The sequence below is a fragment of the Camelina sativa genome, chromosome 14 (assembly GCF_030686135.1).
Source record: "Camelina sativa cultivar CO46 ecotype springtype chromosome 14, ASM3068613v1".
In the NCBI taxonomy this organism is placed as follows: domain Eukaryota; kingdom Viridiplantae; phylum Streptophyta; class Magnoliopsida; order Brassicales; family Brassicaceae; genus Camelina; species Camelina sativa.
Window position 1 is genome coordinate 3014847 of NC_141893.1, and position 19620 is coordinate 3034466.

The window sequence follows — 19620 nt, forward strand, 5'->3', positions numbered from 1 at the left end:
AACAAAAACAAAACAAAAGTAGTATCAATCTCTTCCTCCTCTCTTCCCATTTAGCCATGGGAAACAGTTCAAGCTCCAACACCAATCTGAGCAACCCTAAGAACAGACTTCTTGAAGATCATCACCACCCAAGAAACCAGACACAAAACCACAACATCAGCAACGCTTCTCGGACATCTCATCTAAGCTTCCTCAGATCTCCTCTGCCATGGCTCTTCATTTTCCTCTTCTTCCTCCCTTTGCTTCTCATCTCCACCACGGGAGGAGGGGGCGGACGCAAAACCTGCCGTCCCTCTTCATCTACCTATAGCCATCTGTCCCTTGTCGACCAAACAAACACTTCCTCTGTTGTTCCGGAGGAAGTAGAAGACGATGATGTGCCTCCACGTGTCCCCGCTCTTTACCCGCAACGACCGAGGATGTTCAACACCACGCTTGATCACATCGTTTTTGGGATCGCAGCGTCTTCAGTTCTGTGGGAGACGAGAAAAGAGTACATCAAATCATGGTGGCGACCTGGTAAGACTCGTGGCGTTGTCTGGATTGACAAGAGAGTCCGAACTTATCGTAACGAACCACTTCCCGAAATCAGAATCTCCGAAGACACCTCACGCTTCAGGTACTAATTACTCATCTCTACAATATCTGACGTGTTTTATAAGAAACCTTACTCAAATCAAAAAGTCATGTTTTAGGTATACGCATCCAGTTGGGGACAGATCGGCGGTGAGGTTAACTCGAGTAGTGACGGAGACGCTACGGCTAGGGAAAGAAGGTGTACGGTGGTTCGTGATGGGAGACGACGACACAGTGTTTTTGGTGGACAATGTGGTCAACGTCCTCTCAAAGTACGACCATACTCAGTTCTACTATGTTGGTAGCTCCTCGGAGGCTCATGTTCAGAACATCTTCTTCTCTTACTCAATGGCGTTTGGAGGTGGTGGTTTCGCCATTAGCTACGCTCTAGCCCTCGAGCTCTCGAGGATGCAGGACCGTTGCATCCAACGGTACCCTGGTCTCTACGGCAGCGATGATCGCATCCAAGCTTGTATGACCGAACTTGGAGTACCCCTTACCAAAGAACCTGGCTTTCACCAGGTGCCTTGTACTAACCTTTTATTCAGTTATTTCGGTTTGGTTTCGGTTTAGATGAGATGAGAACATGGTTCTATGTATGCAGTACGATGTATATGGGGACTTATTGGGGCTATTAGGAGCACATCCGGTGGCTCCTCTGGTGTCGCTGCACCACATTGATGTTGTGCAGCCAATATTCCCGAAGATGAAGCGAGCACATGCGCTTCGACACTTGATGTCGTCAGCAGTTCTTGACCCAGCCAGCATATTCCAGCAGTCCATCTGCTACGACCAGAACCGGTTCTGGTCCATCTCGGTCTCCTGGGGATTCGTAGTCCAGATAATCAGAGGCATCATATCCCCTCGCGAGCTCGAGATGCCTTCGAGAACATTCCTCAACTGGTTCCGCAAAGCTGACTACATTGGTTACGCATTTAACACGAGACCCGTATCGAGGCATCCGTGCCAGAGACCATTCGTGTTTTACTTAAACTCGGCTAAGTATGACGAAGGGCGTCGCCAAGTGATTGGATACTACAACTTGGACAAGACAAGACGTATTCCCGGCTGCCGATGGAGGCTCGATTCACCTGGAAAGATTGACTCTGTCGTCGTTCTCAAGCGACCTGATCACCTCAGGTGGCACAAGGTTGGTCCACATCCACTCTCTTTAACAACTTGCATCAAATTTAGTGATACTGGTTTGGTTTTTGGAATAACATGAAATTTAATAGAGATAACCGGCTGAGATCAGATATTAAACCGGTTTTGAAAGAAGATGATCTTAAAACTGTGTGTTTTGCAGTCACCGAGGAGGGATTGTTGCAGAGTATTGCCGAGTCGGAGAAACAAAACGATGTATATTTGGGTTGGAAATTGCGCAGATGGAGAGATCAGTGAGCTCGAACATCCTCAGCAGTAGTAACGTTCAAAGATATATATACTCACTAAAGATTTCTTCATAAAGATTTTTGGAAACGTTCTGTATTCGTTGACAACAATTTTCAATCCTAAATGCAAAAACTATTGTTTCAATCTTTACAATCTGAACTCCAAAACCAAAAAAGACTAATTCCTAAAAAAGAAAAGTTCATTGTTTGTATTATCCTATACACTCTGTCCATGGACTGAAAGAAGAAGAAGATTGGCACCTTGAAGAAACATATCTCCGGTCAGAGTTTAGCTGGCGTGTGGTGTGGCTTGCTTTGCTTTGTTGACCGTGGATTGCTTTGCTTCGTTCAGCGATTGGGTAGCGTTGTGAGATAAGGTTGCGTTCTGAGATAGGGTTGCGTTGTGCGATAGAGTAGCGTTGTGATGAGGAGTTGTCAGGTTCTGATTGGTAGAGACGACGAGACCTGAGGCTGCAGGTGAAACAGCAGAGGAAGCAAGAATCGCTAAGCTGACATGAGACTCGTTTCTCACGGCTGCCATGGATTTCTCAAGACGATGTATCGACATTATCTCTCCATCGTTCATGTCTAAGCTCACTGTGATTCATAAACCCATCAAAAAACCGAAATCAGAAAGATTCTTGACACCACTTTCTCGAGAAAATCTTTTCTTAGATCCAAAAAGAAAAGAAAACAAAGCGAGAAGAGACTTAAAGAATCGGACCTGAGTGTGAAAAGATCCAGAGGGTGAAGAAGCAGAGAAAAACGATCACCGGAATCGCGTGGATCCAATAATCCGACACCGGAAACATCCCTCTCCGGGAGTTTTGAGTCCTCCTGCCAATGTGAGAAGAAGAAGAAGAAGAGATCGGGAGCTGAGAGAAGGATCTTTCCGCCATTGTTGTCTCTTATCGTGTAACTAACTTCTCTTCCAAGAATCACTAAAACCAATTAGAGAGAAGAGATTTGTGAAGCCCTTCTTCGATCAGGTTTGGCTATTTAACGGCATAACCTTAACGGGCTCACGCGGGAAAAGTTGCATCACGTGATCTGAATCGATATCATAGTCCCGTTTCTTTTACCTATTTACTACTTTTGCCATTCATCAATATACAATACTTCAGAGTTTTAATGGGAAAATATTATAAGATGTCTCAAAAGAAGTTTGTTTTTGCTCAATATATGTATATATTATATGTCCCAAAACAAATGGTTCTTTCTTTTTTTTCTACACAAGAAAGCATTCTACATACAAAGACGCCGAGTCAAGATTTACATCCACAAGAGATGTTAAAAATTTACCTGAGCTGATTTTATATTTATTTCCCCAATTTCTTGGTGAAAAGCCAAAACTAGGATTAACCACTCGCTTACTGGATCTCTCCTATGAAGACCCTTCAGATTCGGTTTCCTTGACAAGGTCCGGTCTCTTCTCTTCATCATCTCTATCTCTGTGAAAAGATTGGTGTTTTCTGCTGCTGCTGCCAGGGCTATTCGGATCATATTTCGAAGAGGCTAAGAAGTTGAGAGCCAGTACTACATCGGATACCACTGGTCTCATGCTCGGCTGCTCTTGAACGCACATTGCTGATATTGCTAGTGCTTGGTACAGTCCTCTTATCGGATATTGTCCCTGAAGCAACGGATCAACCATTTTTGGGAAGTTCCTCCTGTCTTTGAACAATGGTCGTGCCTGTAAAGAAAACAGTGACCAACAAAAATTTGAGTCTTGTTGTTTCAGTAAAGATTATATATAGTTAGACGCAGGTCAAGATACCGAACATACCCATCCGACCAAATTCTGATCTTTACGCGTTTTTGTATTGTCAATTGCTTTCCTTCCAGTGATAAGCTCGAGAAGGACTACACCAAAACTGTAAATATCGGATTTAAATGTGAGCTGACCGGTCATAGCGTAGTCAGGAGCACAGTATCCGTATGTTCCCATAACCCTTGTGGAGACATGGGTTTTATCCCCGCTTGGTCCTACTTTAGCCAACCCGAAGTCAGATAGTTTCGGTTGATAGTCTTCACCAAGCAAAATATTCGAACATTTAAGGTCCCGGTAAATCACAGGGGGTGTCATTCTATCATGCAGATACTCCAGACCTCTTGCTGCACCAGCTGCTATATTCATCCGAGTGTTCCAATCAAGAGGTTTTTTACCAGACGGGAGATCTTGAAACAGTAAAAAAAACAACACTGAAAGTTAAATAACCAACAAAACAAGTTGAGAAAGAGAAAAAGAGAGAGTTTACAACATACCATGCAGATGATCTTCAAGAGATCCAAGCGGCATGTACTCGTAGACCAAAAGTCTCTGATCACCCTCAGCACAAAACCCGATAAGCTTGACAAGATTTGGATGGTCAGCAAGACTTAGTGTCAATACCTCAACCACAAATTCCCTGATTCCTTGAACACCATTACGATCAAGTTGCTTGATAGCAACAACCTAGCAGAAGGAAGTATCGCCAACCGTTCCAAAAAACTCTGACAAATCACACACCCAATTCATCATAAATAAAAAAAGATAGGGATTTGTTTTGTCACACTAAGTGCAAGTACCTGATCCAGTTTATCTATAGTTCCCTTGAAAACTTTACCAAAACCTCCTTCACCAAGAAGACAATCCGATCTAAAGTTTCCAGTAGCTAACGAAAGTTCTTGAAAGGTAAAAGTCTGAGCTTTCTTCCCTGTGACTTGGTCATTCAAATTCAAACCTTTCACGTCAAGAGATAGCTGATCCTCCTTACCAACTCCTCCTTCATTGTTTACATCTCGATATGGACTCACCTTTGTCGAATCTACAACAAACACATAGGAATGATGAAATCAATTACATATCCATGTGTGACTTTAACCAAATCAATACCAAAAAAAAACTCAATTTTGAACTTTGTCTCTCCTCCATGAGAAGACAAAACCTAACTCGATTCAAAAACCCAACATCACTCATACGGTGTGAATAGTACACATGCAACAGAGGAAACAAGAAAAAGTCATACAAATTCTCAATGAAACAACTCTCCCAAGTCCCAAATGTAACAGATACAGACAACATAAAACATAAGAGCCCCGATCCAAACAATTCAACATATACAGAAGAGGCTGTGGAAGAGCAAGAGAGAGAGAGAGAGAGAGAGAAGAAGGACTTGATACCAGAAGTGGGTTGAGGAGTCTGATCATCTCGCTTATCACTCTTAGCGAGGCTAGTACCACCACCACCGACAATTTTCCTATTTCTAGTCTCCGACTCCGATCGTTTTCTCGTCGGTTTCTTACTGCATCCGAAACAACCCATCGATAAAATTTGAAGAAGACAAAAGAGCAATTCCCTTCTCTCCTCTTTTAAATTCTTCTCTAATCCTCTTCCTTCCTCGTTGAGAACCAAAAATTCAGAAACCCAGATAAAACCCAACACGACTTTATAAAAAAAAAAAAACAATCAAAGAGAAGAGAAAGAGAAAAGAAAAGAAAATAAATAAATTAAAGTCGAAGACGAAAGAAGAATTTGCGAAAAAGGAGAGAGAGAGAGAGAGAGAGAGAGAGAGAGAGAGAGAGAGAGAGAGAGAGCTTAGTGACAAAACAGAGAGAGAATTCTTCGCCTTTTTTATATATATGTATTTTATAAGAGAAAACGTACAGTTATCCACTACGACAAAGTTCACGGTACATTCCATAAACGCGTCTAATCAAAACCGGCCACGTCTGGACAAAATGTTTTACTCCCTGAAACGCACGGCTACTATTGAAGACAACGTATCAGAAGACGCCACGTAATGGCGAGGAGCACTTGTGGAGCTTTTTTGGTCAACTTTTTAATTTGTCATCTACCGCTCCGCCGGTTCGATTACTAAGCACCGTCGATTCTGACGTGGCGTGTGGTTAATGGAGCTATGGGTGATTTTAAAACCTCAATCTAAAATTATGTCACTTGTTGATAAAAATAATTTTTGATACTGCGATCAACTCCGTGTGTCATCTGATATCATCATTTTAGTTACTCCAACAATTAAAAGAAGAAAAAACAGACTAATAAAAATTTCCAAGATTTTAAAATAGATTTGACAAAATCTTATTCTATTGATTGCACTTACATTTTATACCAAACTTAAGCAAATTAAATTATCACTTGACAGAATTCTATTACAAGATTATACCATTTTTATACTACTAAATTTATCATTAATAATTTTTTAAATCCTCTAAATTTAATCAATTATCATAGATATCCATTCCGTGTATAGAGTTTATGTGATTCGAGTAGACAGATCTTCATACTAGTATATTACCGATTATTTGAATTTACGTGCTCTAATACATTAGAAATTAGATCATGTTTTTGAACCAGTTTTGGTACTCTAAACCTAGAAATTGTGTTTCCGATATGATTGTAGTTTTTGTACAATTGAACACCAAACCTAAAATTATCATTTTTTATTCTTATATACTTCTTTTTTTCAACTCGGTGTTTGACAGGTACGATAGATTACTAGAATAGTATGGATTTTTGAATGGTGAGATTATTATTTAGTTATATGGTTATAGAGAGCACCTGACAGTAACATTATTTTGTTTTTGTGTAGCTGTCACCAATCACCACCTTACGAGGGGTGTCGTTGGTATAGTAGACAGCCAATTTACTCATCGTTTTGGAAATTTGTTGGTTTATTAGGAAAAAAAAGTGTGAAAAAACATAAAGGACGTCACTGTAGGTCCCACTTTTTTAACTCCACGCGCTTTGTTGTCTTTTTGAATGTTTTCCTAAAACTTTTTAGTAATAAACAAGGCTTTTCTTTTTTTTTTTCTTGGGTTTTTATTTTATGGTTCCCAAACAGAGTGATTAACTGCGACCGCGTTTCAGCTGTTGGCGCCACGTGTACACGAAACCAATGTTCAATTTTATTAATTAATTTATTTTCTTTTATCTACAAGAGGCTTAAGGCTGCATTAACAACAACTCCTGTCTTGTTTTTGTTAATTAATGTAGGAGAATTAAAAACACGTTTGACTTTTGAGGCCGTAAAAAAGACTTTTACAAAATTTGACAGGCCATCCTTTGCTGGCAATATAGTAAAAGCTATGTTGAAAAATTAGTTGTTGTTACTTCGAAAGAAATAAAATTTTATTTTTGTCTTAATTCCTCGCAAAACGTTAGGCATTGTTTATTCTAAAAAGTATTTTAAGACTACAAATGAACAAAGATTTGATTCCATTTTCAGTGTACCACCAAGGCCACGGTAGCCCGTCGTCTGATTAGGCATTTAACCACATTTGCCTATTAGTATTTGTATTTTGTTTCACATTGGTTATTGTATTTGACTTTGATTCTATATTTAGCTTTCTTAATTGGAAAAATGTCATACTATTTCTTTTGGTGCGGATTCTTAATGTAAATTTTCAGTGTTATATAGATTTATAATTAGAGTTTATTATATTCAGCTGTACTTCATGCATGTATCATGTATGTTTTTTTCTACTTCCCTAACATTTTAATAATTCTTCGTTCGTAAGAAAAGAAAGAGATGTTGACAACATTCTCACTCAGTAACATATGAATGTGGCACTACAACAAATATGTACATTGATAGCAGACGGATATAGCTCATTTTCCGTCACTGCTATGAAAGATGAGATTTTTTTTCGCTTACTTTTTAATAGCATCTTATTAACGCTATGATAGGAAAATTATGTAGCGGGAAACAAAAGTGACTTTTGTCCGCCAATACTTAGTGAAATTATTCACTTAATCGCCAAATAAAAAAAAAACCCAAAAACTCGACACACTCTCTCTCTCTCTCTCGTTACAACCTAAGCTCAACCTAAGAAGATTTCTTCTTCTAAATTCTCTGTGTGTGCTCAAATTCTTCTAAATTTCTTATCAATTCTTCAGTTTTATCGCCGTTTGTGAAAAGCCCCAATTTCGCCGTTTGTGAAAAGCCCCAATTTCGCCCTAAATCTCCATATCCATCGCAATTGATAGCTCGAATCCATTTTTGAGGCATGTCTTTCTTCTTCCTCCTAATTTCGTTATTTGTTTCGATTATTTGTGATTTCAAACAGCTTTTGATTTCGATAAGGGTCAGATTTAGTTATCTGTTTTGTTAGGGTTCGATTTATCTAGATTTATTTCGTTATCTGTTTTTTAGGGTTCGATTATTTACAGATTTTGAGAATGTGGAGTTTCGAATCCATCTGTTTTGTTAGGGTTCGATTATTTACAGATTTGACTCAAAAATAGCTTTTGGATTTGAGTATTTGCGCCTTCATAAACTGAACGATTTTTTTTTTTTCCCAAGTGTTGGTGATTGAAATGTTGGGGAACTGAAGCTTCTCATTTCTCTGTACTCACACAACAGGTTAGTATCACTCAACCAATAGTTAAACATTATTATTACACACGAATATTGGTGATTGCTATGTTTTGTCCTTTGAGTCTGATTCGTATAAATAGTGATTAGATTAGTGAGATTTTACACAGTTAGATATTGGTTTAAGAGCATCTGTATGTGTCTGAAGTAGTGCAGTATTGTCTGAATTGTTGCTTAATGTGAGCTTTGTATAATATGTATCTCTATTTTATCTATAAAGGTTAAAATTTATATTATAACATATAATGTTGGACAAGGCATGGGTGCATCTATGCAGGTAAGGAATTATATTTCATAATTAGGTTTTATTTTGGGTTTGGATACTTTAAGATGTTCTTTTAGTTATGATTTTTTTCTTTAATTATCCATTGAAGAGCTGATCCTGGTTATAAAAGTGGAGCTTGGAAATTTGTAAGGGATGTGTCTGCGGCTTTAGGTGACATAGAAATGATAATATGTCCTTGTAAAGACTGTCGTAATGTAGTACGACAGTTAAACAGTGTTGTGGTTGAGCATCTTGTAATAAGAGGGATGGATGAGGCATACAAGGTGCATAGTGATTGGTATCATCATGGAGATGTGAAGTCAGTAGATGAATTTCAAAGTAAACCAACTCAGTGGAATGAGGAAGTTTTTGAGTTATATAAAGCTGCTGAATTTTTTGATTAGTCTGTTTAATTTTGTAGATATCTATTACTTCTGATGGACATGAAGACATAGTTAAATGGCTAGCATATGGTCCACGGTGTACTGCAAGGTCCTATACTGGTTATATAGTTAATGGACAACGTTTTCACACATACTCACTTGAAAGGCAGAGTCAGAACAGTGGTGTTTATTATGAGGCAACGGCTATGTGTAGATCTAGTGCTAAGGATACTTCACAAGTAGTTGATTTGGTGTCATATTATGGGAGAATTACTGACATCATATTGTTGGACTACCATGTGTTCTATGTGCCGATATTTAGATGTAACTGGGCAGTAAAAGGTAATGGAGTTAAAGTGGAAGATGGGTTCACACTTGTTAACTTAAATCAGAGCCAAGTAAGCTTTCAGAAGGATCCGTATATTCTAGCATCTCAAGCAAAGCAAGTATTTTATTCAAGTGAAGATGGATCAAGTTGGTCTGTTGTTATGAGAGGTGCTTCAAGAAGATATAGTAAAGAAGATGTTCAGTCTGGAAATGCAGATATAATTGGTCCATTGCCAGTAGATGTTGACATGGATACTGAAATGGATGAAGCTGAATATGCTAGATCTGATTGTGAAGGCATATATGTGCAAGAGTAGATTCTTGATTCATTTATATATATATATATATATATATATATATATATATATATATGTTTTTGTTTATGGTTGATGTTTGTTGAATGTTGTAGATTTTATGATGTATTCTATTATATAAGTTCTACGTGATTAAGTTTCTGTTCTAAGTGATTAATTTTCTGTTTACGCAGGTGAATTAAAATGGGTGGAACTAAAAAGAAGGTTGGAGGGAAGAAGGGTGGAGGAAAAAGAAAGAGAAAGTCTAAGGATGATGACGAACCTGAGTTTATTTGTACTGTGGAGGCCCAACCTGTAGCAACAGAACAGCATGTGGAGGCCCAACCTGTAGCAACAGAACAGCATGTGGAGGAAGAGGAGCATCATTCCGAAGAACCACAAACTCAACAGCAACCAGAAGAACCAGTAGGAGAGTTTGTGTTGTCTGAAGAACATGAGCAGCCTGCTACGCGTAAAAGAAAACGAGGACCAACAAAGATGAAAAACCTAGCCAAGGATCCATCTGTTAGAGTGAAAGTTGATTACAATGTACTTGGAGTAGCGGTTGGTCCAGGGTCAGTCAAGTTGGCATCATATGTAGGGACATTGATGCGAGAACACATCCCTATCAACATACCTAACTGGAAGAAAGTGAGTCCAGATCTTAAAACACTTCTCTGGAGATCTGTTCAGGTAACAAGAATTTTTTTTTGTTTTTAAAAAGTCTCTCAATTGAACATGTTTACTTTTATAGTTATGGTGTGAGTGTAAGTGAATGCAGGCAAGGTTTGAGCTTGATGAAGATTGGCAAAGGATATCTGTGATTCACCAGATGGGACATTTGTGGCGATCACACAAGTCTGTCACGGTGAAGGCTATAAATTTGGCTGCAAATAACCAAGAGAGGATGAATTTGAGACCACCAAATATTGGTCCTGTTGATTGGCAAAAATTTGTCAAACTCAAAACTAGTGCTGCATTTAAGGTAATTACTTGTGATTATAATTGTTTAGTAGTTGATTGGTGATTAGTAATTAACATGTTTCATTATTAGGCCGTGAGTGAGAAATATAAAGCAAAAAGAAAGAATCAGATACCTCACACCACTAGTCGTAAAGGGATCAGCAGACTAACAGAAGAAATGGCAAGCATATATACTACAACTATGTTGTTTATTATTATACATAGTGCTTGTACTGTTACTGAAATTTTGTTTTCTGGAACAGAAAGCTGAAAGTGAAGATCCTTCCAGCGTGACAAGACTAGATGTTTGGATCAAGTCTCGCACCAAAAAGGATGGTACACCAGTAGATACGAATGCAGCTGATTTGATTGTAAGTCTGAATAGAGTTGTACACCAGTAAATAGTGTGTTATCGACTAGTAAAACCTGAAACTGTCTTTATGTTTTTCAGCAAAAAGCAGCTGAAATTGGTGGAAGTGATGCTCCAGCATTTTTAACAAATCCAGATGAAGATCACCTCGCCAAGCTTTTAGGACCTGACAATTCTGGTAGGCTGAGGGCAATGGGTAGAGGCATGAGTAAGACCAAATTAGCTTGTTTACAAATGCAGAGCAAGTGTATGGCTGAAATGGAAGAGCGGCAAGTAAAATTAGTAAAACAGGTCAATGCCTTGGAAAGTGAACTTGGCAGAATCAAGAATCAGGTTAGATACTTAAGAGTTCTCTACTATTCATCAGCCAGTTAGAGTAATATAAATTGATGTTATTTTTGTTTATGTTACAGAGACCAGAAGCTGAAATGGATGAAAACTCAGCTGCAAGAGTAACATATTCTTACTTCTTTTCATATCAGCTAAGTGATTCTTCTTAGTGTCGTTTATGATTCTTAGTTGCTCATGAAATTGTTGCAGAGTGTAAACAAAAGAGCACATCCTAAGTGTGTGTTTGTTGATTGGTCTGACATTGATGAAAATGTTGGTGAGGGTCGGATTCTTTCTTCTGATCCGGATGACATAGTGAATGACTGTCGTCTTGGCCCTTATGATCTCAAAGTGTTAGTTGAAGCTGCATATAAACCAGATGCATTTCTATGGAGACCTGCACAAAAGATCTTTCATATGAAAGAAGCTGTTGGACATATAATCGCATGGCCAACTGATAAGTGTAGACTGGTAGACAACAACATCCAAATGGAAGACATTGCCCCTATGGTATTTATAATTTCTAGCAATGTGTTAGCAATGTATTACCCCTGTCTATAATGCTAATTAATTATATTGGATTTGTTTACTGATTGTGTTTAACAGGGTATACAAGGAAACAAATGTAAACTATTGGATTTGTCTAAGGGTGACGTCATTGTTGCTGAGGGGCGTTGGGAGACACAAGAACCAAGTGCGTTGGTTAACGGAATTCCTCTTGGACCAAAAGCAGTTAAAGTATTTGTGGATTCAGTAAAGCAGCCTGATACATCACTATGGAGACCTACAGCTGAAATGTCATTTCTTGAGGACTGTTTGATGGCTTACGTATCTTGGCCCCTGAGTAAGGTTGATTTTGAAAATCCCTCAACTCCAACTGGTCAGAATGCTACATCACATGCTTCTTTGTCTGCATCAAAGGCCAAGTCTGCAGCCACAGCTTCTAAGTCTGCTACAGAGTCCAAAACTTCAGCAACAGCTTCAAAGGCTGCATCGCAGGCCAAATCTGCATCTATGTCTTCTAAGTCTGCATCTGGTTCTGAGTCTCCTGTTGATGATGCAACGGGTCCAATATCACCAATAAAGAATACTTTACCATCACAGTCTCCTCTCAGGAAGTCTCCAGTAAGTGTTTTCATATGTTATGAAGTTGTTTTTGTTAATTATATGATGACTGATGGTTTATATTGTAAACATGGCAGCGCATTAATAAAGTTATTTCCAAGGAGAATAAGAAGTGCAAGTTGATGGATTTAACTGAAAAGAATAGGGTTGTGGCTGAAGGACGATGGGGAACAAATGATCCAGAACATAAGGTTCACTTTACTCGCTTGGGTTCTAATGCAGTTAAAGTGTGGATAGATGTTGTGAAGGTGAAAAATGTAAAAGTTTGGAGGCCATCCGATGAAATAGAGATTATTGAAGATGCACTTAGCTCCTGCATTGCTTGGCCAGAGAACAAGGTCATTATGTCTTAAACTGATGGTTTTATTGTGTAATGTTAAGTACTTGAGATTGCTTGTTTATTTTGGATGTTCTTGAGACTTTGATGGTAAACTGATGTTCTTGAGACTTTTGTTATGTATTTTGGATCTGAGACGTTTATTAATCAGATTTTATGAGATTTTATAAAACAGGTTATGTGTGCTATAATCACATATCAGAAAATGCTATAAAAGTACAGGTAAACGTTATGATAAAAGAATATACCATAGCACAGTAAACAAGATAAAACAGCATTTCGCAACAGCTATATTAGATATGTATAACATAGCACGAAAAATTAAATATTGTATAAATTTTTGCAAAATTATAATCTTGATAATACAGCAGTTTATTAGAGCTATGCTATAAAACTATAACATAGCACGAAAAAACAAATGTTGTATAAATTTTTTCAAAATTATGATCTTGATAATATAGCAATTTCTTAAAGCTATGTTATATTTTTATAACATAGCATACGTAATAAGTGCTATTGTATATGGGGTACATATAATAACAGTGCCCTAAAACAGCGCTCATGAAAACGCTATCAAAGACCTATGATAGCGTTTTTCTCTGGTTAACAATGTGCATATTTGTTGTAGTGTGGATACAATTTTATGCATTTAAGCCTTTAACCCACACAGAATACTATTGATGATTTGATATGACAACAACATTAAAACATTTGCCCACTATACAACATAGTCAAAATAAAATGATATTGGTTAGTCTCGTATGTATTGTGGTTCTTTAAAAAAAAATGTCGATGAATATTATTTCATTATTTTATGATTCACTCAAATAGATTTTCCTTTGTGTTGGTCGGGCATAAACAAATCTAGTCAACTTCCTTTTGTTAAAAAATTGATTCATATAACTATCTCAGACTTTTAATCAATATTGGATTGAAGATAAGTTTAAATTATAATTTAGTTTTGACAGCTCAAATTATTTAACTTAAGAAAGGAACATAATCTATAGAAAAATTGTATGGTTCAACAAAGATATTGCTTATTAATTATTTGGAACCAGCATCCATAAACTAAGACGTGTTTGGCTTTTGTAAGCAAATACGGTTTCTTTTAGAGATGTTACACGTTTATTTATATTAAAAAAATGATGTTGACTTGCTTGGTTCAATTTCAATTTGGCTATCGTATTATATACATTGGTTATGATTTAGCTAATTGATTACGGATTTGGTGAAATTAGATCGATTTAGGCAGAGTATGGTCGAATTAGCTTGGTCTTTTGTATAGATTGGTCGGGATGAAAGTACTTGGAATCCCTTAATGGTCTGATAGAGTGAGCACTTTCTTCGCATTGCACAACCAACCATCATCAAAACAAATATTACATGCATGTTCCCCACAACTTAGAAAAATAAGCTTTCAATTGTGTCTTAACTTGTTGGGATAGTGAGAATTTGGGAGATTAATTATTCTTGAAGCGTAAACATTCTCTCCATACAAGCTCCTTGATGTCTTGTTCATCCAAGGCTGACTCCTCGAAGTCGAAACTGAAAGGAGAAGGACACGTTGGTTCTTCGTTGATCTCATGGAGACTTGCCAAATACGGCTGCTTCGATGCTTCTTCCACTAATCCCACATCAAATAAAAACATTCTTGTTAGTATTTCACATTCCACTTATAGCATCCAAAAGTAGTAAGACAACGTGATATATACACGTGTGATGCGTTTTGAAGGATCGAAAACTAGCATCTTTTCAGCAAGATCTAGTGCCACTGGGGAAATGTCTGGAAATTTTTCTCTGAATGATTGTTTTTGAACATGTGGGAGCTGTTTCACGTACTTTCGCGCATTATCACTTCTCAAGAAATCGAGATCAGAGTCATCTGGTGACCCTAAGAACTAACAAATCAACCAAAACAGAGAAATGTTTTTATAACACACACAAGTTAAAATGATTAATAGATGGATTCAGGTTTCAGTTTGTTTACCTCAGTGATAAGTTTCAGCTGCTGAACATAATCTTTACCAGGAAAAAGCGTCTCTCTTCTTAGTATCTCCATAAAAATGCAACCAACAGACCAAATATCAATAGCTCCTGTGTATTCCGAGCTGTTGAGAAGCAATTCAGGTGCACGGTACCATCTTGTCACAACATATTCCGTCATTATCTCTGTCTCATTCGACGTTCTTGCTAGCCCAAAATCACATATTTTAAGATCACAGTTCGTATTTAGAACCAGGTTGCTCGGTTTCAGGTCGCGGTGAAGTACATTTGCAGAGTGTATGTACTTTAGGCCTCTCAAAATTTGGTAAAGGAAGTACTGGAGACAGAACAAAAAAAAATATCAAAAATTATGTAAATAGATATGATTATTAATGTGTCACACTGATCATCACCTGGCAATGGTCCTCTGTTAGAGTTTGAGTGGATCTAATGATCTGGTGCAAATCAGTATCCATCAGTTCATAAACAATATACACATCTTCGAACCTCTCCTTCTCTGGTGGCTCGATAATATCTTTCATTTTGATAACCTGCGTAGCAATGTGAATACTGATAAGTCAACTCTGTGAGTGTTCTCATCAAAAGAAATGTGATTAGTCAAGAAGAGATTACATTGTCATGATCCATGTGGTATCTTCTTTATCGCGACCTCTTCGTTTGTCTCAGAGTTTGTAGCACAGCTGCAATCAGGAAAAAAGGAAGGAATTGAGATTAAGATTGCATACAAGAGTGATTGGAAGTGATAAAGACTTACCAGACAATGCCATAGGCACCTCGACCGACGGGTTGAATAGGAGGAATGTATTTTGAAGACAGCTCGAAAATGTTACCGAGTACATTGTACATAACATATCTACCATCATATGTCGAGATTCCTCCATCTTCCATATTCTCCATCTCTTCTAATTTGGAAGAACTCTCAGGTCAAGACAAGTTTTAAGATGAAAATAGAAAACAAGTTTTGAAAGACTGTTTCATATCTCAGTTAGCTGTTGTGGCCTTTAAAAAGGCAAAGCAGTGAGCAAGAGGAGGAGAGAAATAAGTGGGTACCTTTAGCTTTTGGTGGACCAAAATAAAGACAAACTTTTTTGATTTGATCCGTTGAACTTTGAAATTTGAATGAGAAAAATTCAAAAGGACTACAAGAGAAGTAGAGTAAATAGTATATACTAGTATAAAAAAGCTTTCCTTCTCCTTGTGGATCAATGGGTCCCTAGGAAATCCAATATTAAAAAGCAAAATGGTAAACATACAGAAACTGAGATTATTCTCAAGTCAGTTCAAAATGAATCTCAATATCATTCAAGCCTTCAAATGTCACAGCTCTCTTTGTGTGCTAATAATGTCACATCTGAACTCATTTTCACAATCTCATAGACGTGCATTCTCAATCCGGTTGTCCCATCTTTTAACTCTTTGCACATTAAAGATCAGAGAAGGTGATCAAACCATATAGTTCTCTTTCACAATTATGCAGCTGAAGCTAACAAATCACACTCAGGAACAACAAAAAAATAACAATGAATATTTCGAATTACCTTGCTATATCATTTTCCTCAGCTACATATGATCCAAGCCTTTACCAAAAACAACGTTATTATAAGACCATGCTCAGCTTGCAAAATCGGGAGTAGTACAAAGATTTTACGATAGACACTAACACTAGGGAAGATAAAAATCTGCTGACTGCTGCAATGACCATACTTGAGAAGAACCAGCAGGTGACGTGCTGCAGAAGAAGAAGAAGAAGAACTAGTAACTAAGTCACGCTTTCCATTGAACTATATACAACTCACAATTTGTAAAAGACAGACCTAATAAGCATATTTTGGCTTCCTTACTGGCTTGAGTTAGTAACATGAGTTCAGGACTTCCATCGAGCAGCTTCCATCAAACAACACTGAAATCTCGAATCTTTCCACAAGCAAAGGAAAAGTAATTTGGTCATGAATATCGGAATATGTTTACCATAGAAACAGAGACATTTTGACCTAGTGTGAAGAATCAGATTTATGACTATGGGATAATAAGATCCAATCCAGTTGTCAAATAAACTAATGTTTTTGTAAATAAACCGATTCAAAATTCCGAACCAAACCGCATTGGTTTAATGACTACTAGTTTATAACGGGTGAGAAACCTACGCTGTGACTTTACTAAAATTCTTAAGTCCAATTGGAATCTTCTTGTGCGTGAGATGCGTTCACACCTGCGAGCGACGGAAATAACGAAAATACCACTGCCCAACGTGTTCGCTATGACAAGTCCTATGATGCCTAATTTCGTCAATTCACTCAGAAAAAATATTCAACATCGACTCTCCTTTTATTGAATTTTTTTTTGCTTTTTCCAAGTTAGTGGGTCCGTCACACGAAGCCATGTTTCTTCCAATAGCACCTTGACAATTATATCCGAATTATTCTTTTCCCATCTAATATACCACCAACCCTAAAGATCCCATCGTCCAATTAAAATCCGTGCGTCGAATCACAACCGTCGGTTTTATTGGCAGATTTTGACCACACGATATTCGTCATCTAACGGCATCGATAGAGATCTACTAGAACGTTCTCCTCAACATGAAAACAAACAGGCCCATCTCTATATATATATTTCCATTTCGCATATCTTTCTCTCCTCAACGCTCTCATTAAAAAAAGTACTCGTGTCTTACTTGTGCCAGCCACTCGCTTTTTCTCAGATTTTTTTATTATCCTTTCCTCGGCAAAAAAAAGGTAAACCGGAAAAAACTCTCTCTCTCTCTCTGATCCGTCGTTTCTGCTTCCATTGTCATCTTGAATCGATCGAATCATTGTTATGCTTGGCTTGATCTGAGTTGAACGATGTGTTTTTCGTTAGTAGATTCTGGATCTGTTGCTGCTTTCGGCGTTTAGTAACGTTAGCTCTGTGGTTGGTTCGATCTTGCTCGGTTTCTTGGCTAATTTTATGATTCGATGAAAGGTTTTGAGAGATTAGGCTTTATTTTAGCTCACTCGTCTGGTAGCTTACTATTTATTAGTGACTGATTTAGGGTTTTTCACTCGTAGAGGTTCTTGTTGTTTATGACTCATATAGGTTGTTGGATTACGTCTGTTTTTGGATTTGATTTGTGTGTGTATATGTACTAGTGGGGCTCATATATCTGTGTATTTGTACCAGATTTTAGCTAAGATGGTGAAGAACTACCCAACCGTGAGCGAAGATTATCTCAAGGCTATTGAGAAGTGCAGGAGAAAGCTTAGAGGCATGATCGCTGAGAAGAACTGTGCACCCATCATGGTCCGACTCGCGTAAGTAACTAACTAATCATATCAGCGTCCTGTTTCTTTAAGTGTTTAATGATGTGCAACTCTCTTCTTATGGCTGATCTTTTTTTTTTTGGCTAAACTGCAGATGGCACTCTGCTGGAACATTCGATTGCGCCTCAAGGACTGGTGGTCCCTTTGGAACAATGAGGTTTGATGCTGAGCAAGCTCACGGAGCCAACAGTGGTATCCACGTTGCTCTTAGGTTTTTGGAACCCATCAGGGAGCAATTCCCTACCATCTCTTTTGCTGACTTCCATCAGGTACTTGATTTAGATCAGACCAATAAAAAAATTCTTTGGTTAGTGTTCCCGATGGTTAACTCTAGGGTTTGGTTTCTAACTCACGGTTTCCTTTGGTGTGAAATTGATCGTTCAGCTTGCTGGTGTTGTGGGCATTGAAGTTACTGGTGGCCCTGATATTCCTTTCCACCCTGGAAGAGAGGTTAGTCTTTGTTTTAGATTTGTTTATGATTATATGGTCAATTAGTCGAGAGAATGTGGTCTGCTTATTTGTAATGGTTAATGTGGCTATTCTATTCACTATTGTGAGAATGATTTCGTGTTACGAACATGCATATCTTGCTTTCAGGACAAGCCCCAGCCACCTCCAGAGGGTCGTCTTCCTGATGCTACAAAGGGTTGTGAGCACTTGAGAGATGTCTTTAGCAAGCAGATGGGCTTATCTGACAAGGACATTGTTGCTTTGTCTGGTGCCCACACTCTGGTTTGTGTCTCTCTTAACTGCTTGAACACTTTTGTTCTTTTTGGTTCCAATCGTGCAAGTTGTGATGAATGCCTTGAAAATTATGAAATCACAGGGAAGATGCCACAAGGATAGGTCTGGCTTCGAAGGTGCCTGGACTTCAAACCCTCTAATTTTCGACAACTCTTACTTCAAGTGAGTATTCTAAGTTTTTACAGTCTTGATTTATGTATGAGTAATCAATGGTTGATATGGTTATTAACCAAAGTATATATGACCAGGGAACTCTTGAGCGGAGAGAAGGAAGGCCTGCTTCAACTTGTCTCTGACAAGGCGCTGTTGGACGATCCTGTTTTCCGTCCTTTAGTCGAGAAATACGCTGCTGTATGCATTCTTTCTCTTTTCTATGTTCTTCACTTGGTAGAGATAAAGAGAACTCATGGTTTCTTGTGACAATGGGAACAGGATGAAGAAGCCTTTTTCGCTGATTACGCTGAGGCCCACTTGAAGCTTTCAGAGCTTGGGTACTTATCTTGAATCTATGAATTATTAGAAAGTAAAATATTAATCCAGTGGAGTGATCTGAGTTTGTATTTGTTGGTTGCAGGTTTGCTGATGCTTAAGCTGTGACTTATGTGTGTTTGTGTCTCTGAGACTCATGGCTGTTTTTGGTTGGGGGCCGGAGGGGTCGCATTGCATTTGAACTTTGTCATATGATTGCTTAAATGTACTCTCGGATTTGCGTTATCTTGTTTTTCGGTGGGTTGTGATTTGACACATCCGTTGCGCTTTTGCTGGTTAGACATTTTAATAAAATTAATTTCTCGCATATTTATGCCTCAATTATTCAAAGCTGCTGTAGAGTGTAGAAG

The 19620-nt window shown here is 38.1% G+C and overlaps 6 protein-coding genes across 10 annotated transcripts; 3 read left to right on the forward strand and 3 right to left on the reverse strand.

Annotated features, from left to right (window-relative positions):
- The first annotated feature begins 56 nt into the window (after positions 1-56).
- LOC104739370 (uncharacterized) lies at positions 57-2116 on the forward strand. Its single transcript, XM_010459692.3, has 4 exons — positions 57-619; positions 696-1098; positions 1181-1726; positions 1883-2116. The coding sequence occupies exons 1-4, from the start codon at positions 57-59 to the stop codon at positions 1997-1999; spliced, it is 1629 nt and encodes a 542-aa protein (XP_010457994.2). The 3' UTR covers positions 2000-2116.
- LOC104739369 (uncharacterized) lies at positions 2046-3390 on the reverse strand. Its single transcript, XM_087484214.1, has 3 exons — positions 3270-3390; positions 2692-2908; positions 2046-2564 (listed from the first exon to the last, which is right to left on the reverse strand). The coding sequence occupies exons 2-3, from the start codon at positions 2864-2866 to the stop codon at positions 2257-2259; spliced, it is 483 nt and encodes a 160-aa protein (XP_087340340.1). The 5' UTR covers positions 2867-2908; positions 3270-3390; the 3' UTR covers positions 2046-2256.
- On the reverse strand, positions 3132-5588 carry LOC104739366 (putative serine/threonine-protein kinase PBL5). The gene is made up of 5 exons (XM_010459689.3): positions 5130-5588; positions 4536-4774; positions 4233-4422; positions 3754-4145; positions 3132-3660 (listed from the first exon to the last, which is right to left on the reverse strand). Exons 1-5 carry the CDS (start codon positions 5269-5271, stop codon positions 3352-3354), a joined length of 1272 nt encoding a protein of 423 aa, XP_010457991.2. The 5' UTR covers positions 5272-5588; the 3' UTR covers positions 3132-3351.
- Positions 5589-7602: 2014 nt separating this feature from the next.
- On the forward strand, positions 7603-12906 carry LOC147927791 (uncharacterized). 2 transcript variants are annotated; one of them, XM_087484206.1, is made up of 11 exons: positions 7603-7971; positions 8270-8329; positions 9804-10302; positions 10391-10594; positions 10664-10753; positions 10836-10943; positions 11024-11275; positions 11356-11394; positions 11483-11782; positions 11879-12397; positions 12475-12906. In XM_087484206.1, exons 3-11 carry the CDS (start codon positions 9814-9816, stop codon positions 12748-12750), a joined length of 2277 nt encoding a protein of 758 aa, XP_087340332.1. In that variant the 5' UTR covers positions 7603-7971; positions 8270-8329; positions 9804-9813; the 3' UTR covers positions 12751-12906. The 2 variants fall into 2 exon arrangements, with proteins under 2 accessions (XP_087340332.1, XP_087340333.1); XM_087484207.1 differs by lacking the exon at positions 8270-8329 and having other exon boundaries at positions 7688-7971.
- A 1157-nt stretch (positions 12907-14063) lies between these two features.
- On the reverse strand, positions 14064-16758 carry LOC104739372 (mitogen-activated protein kinase 13-like). The gene is made up of 9 exons (XM_087484210.1): positions 16553-16758; positions 16400-16467; positions 16277-16315; positions 15493-15951; positions 15351-15418; positions 15131-15268; positions 14722-15054; positions 14447-14632; positions 14064-14358 (listed from the first exon to the last, which is right to left on the reverse strand). Exons 5-9 carry the CDS (start codon positions 15363-15365, stop codon positions 14152-14154), a joined length of 879 nt encoding a protein of 292 aa, XP_087340336.1. The 5' UTR covers positions 15366-15418; positions 15493-15951; positions 16277-16315; positions 16400-16467; positions 16553-16758; the 3' UTR covers positions 14064-14151.
- Positions 16759-17372: 614 nt separating this feature from the next.
- On the forward strand, positions 17373-19577 carry LOC104739373 (L-ascorbate peroxidase 1, cytosolic). Of its 4 annotated transcripts, none has more exons than XM_087484213.1 (9): positions 17373-17648; positions 17898-18028; positions 18132-18306; positions 18422-18487; positions 18635-18769; positions 18864-18943; positions 19030-19132; positions 19214-19272; positions 19356-19577. In XM_087484213.1, the coding sequence occupies exons 2-9, from the start codon at positions 17910-17912 to the stop codon at positions 19369-19371; spliced, it is 753 nt and encodes a 250-aa protein (XP_087340339.1). In that variant the 5' UTR covers positions 17373-17648; positions 17898-17909; the 3' UTR covers positions 19372-19577. The 4 variants fall into 4 exon arrangements, with proteins under 4 accessions (XP_087340339.1, XP_087340338.1, XP_087340337.1 ...); XM_087484212.1 differs by having other exon boundaries at positions 17373-17473; XM_087484211.1 differs by having other exon boundaries at positions 17373-17472; positions 17896-18306.
- The last annotated feature ends 43 nt before the right edge of the window (positions 19578-19620 follow it).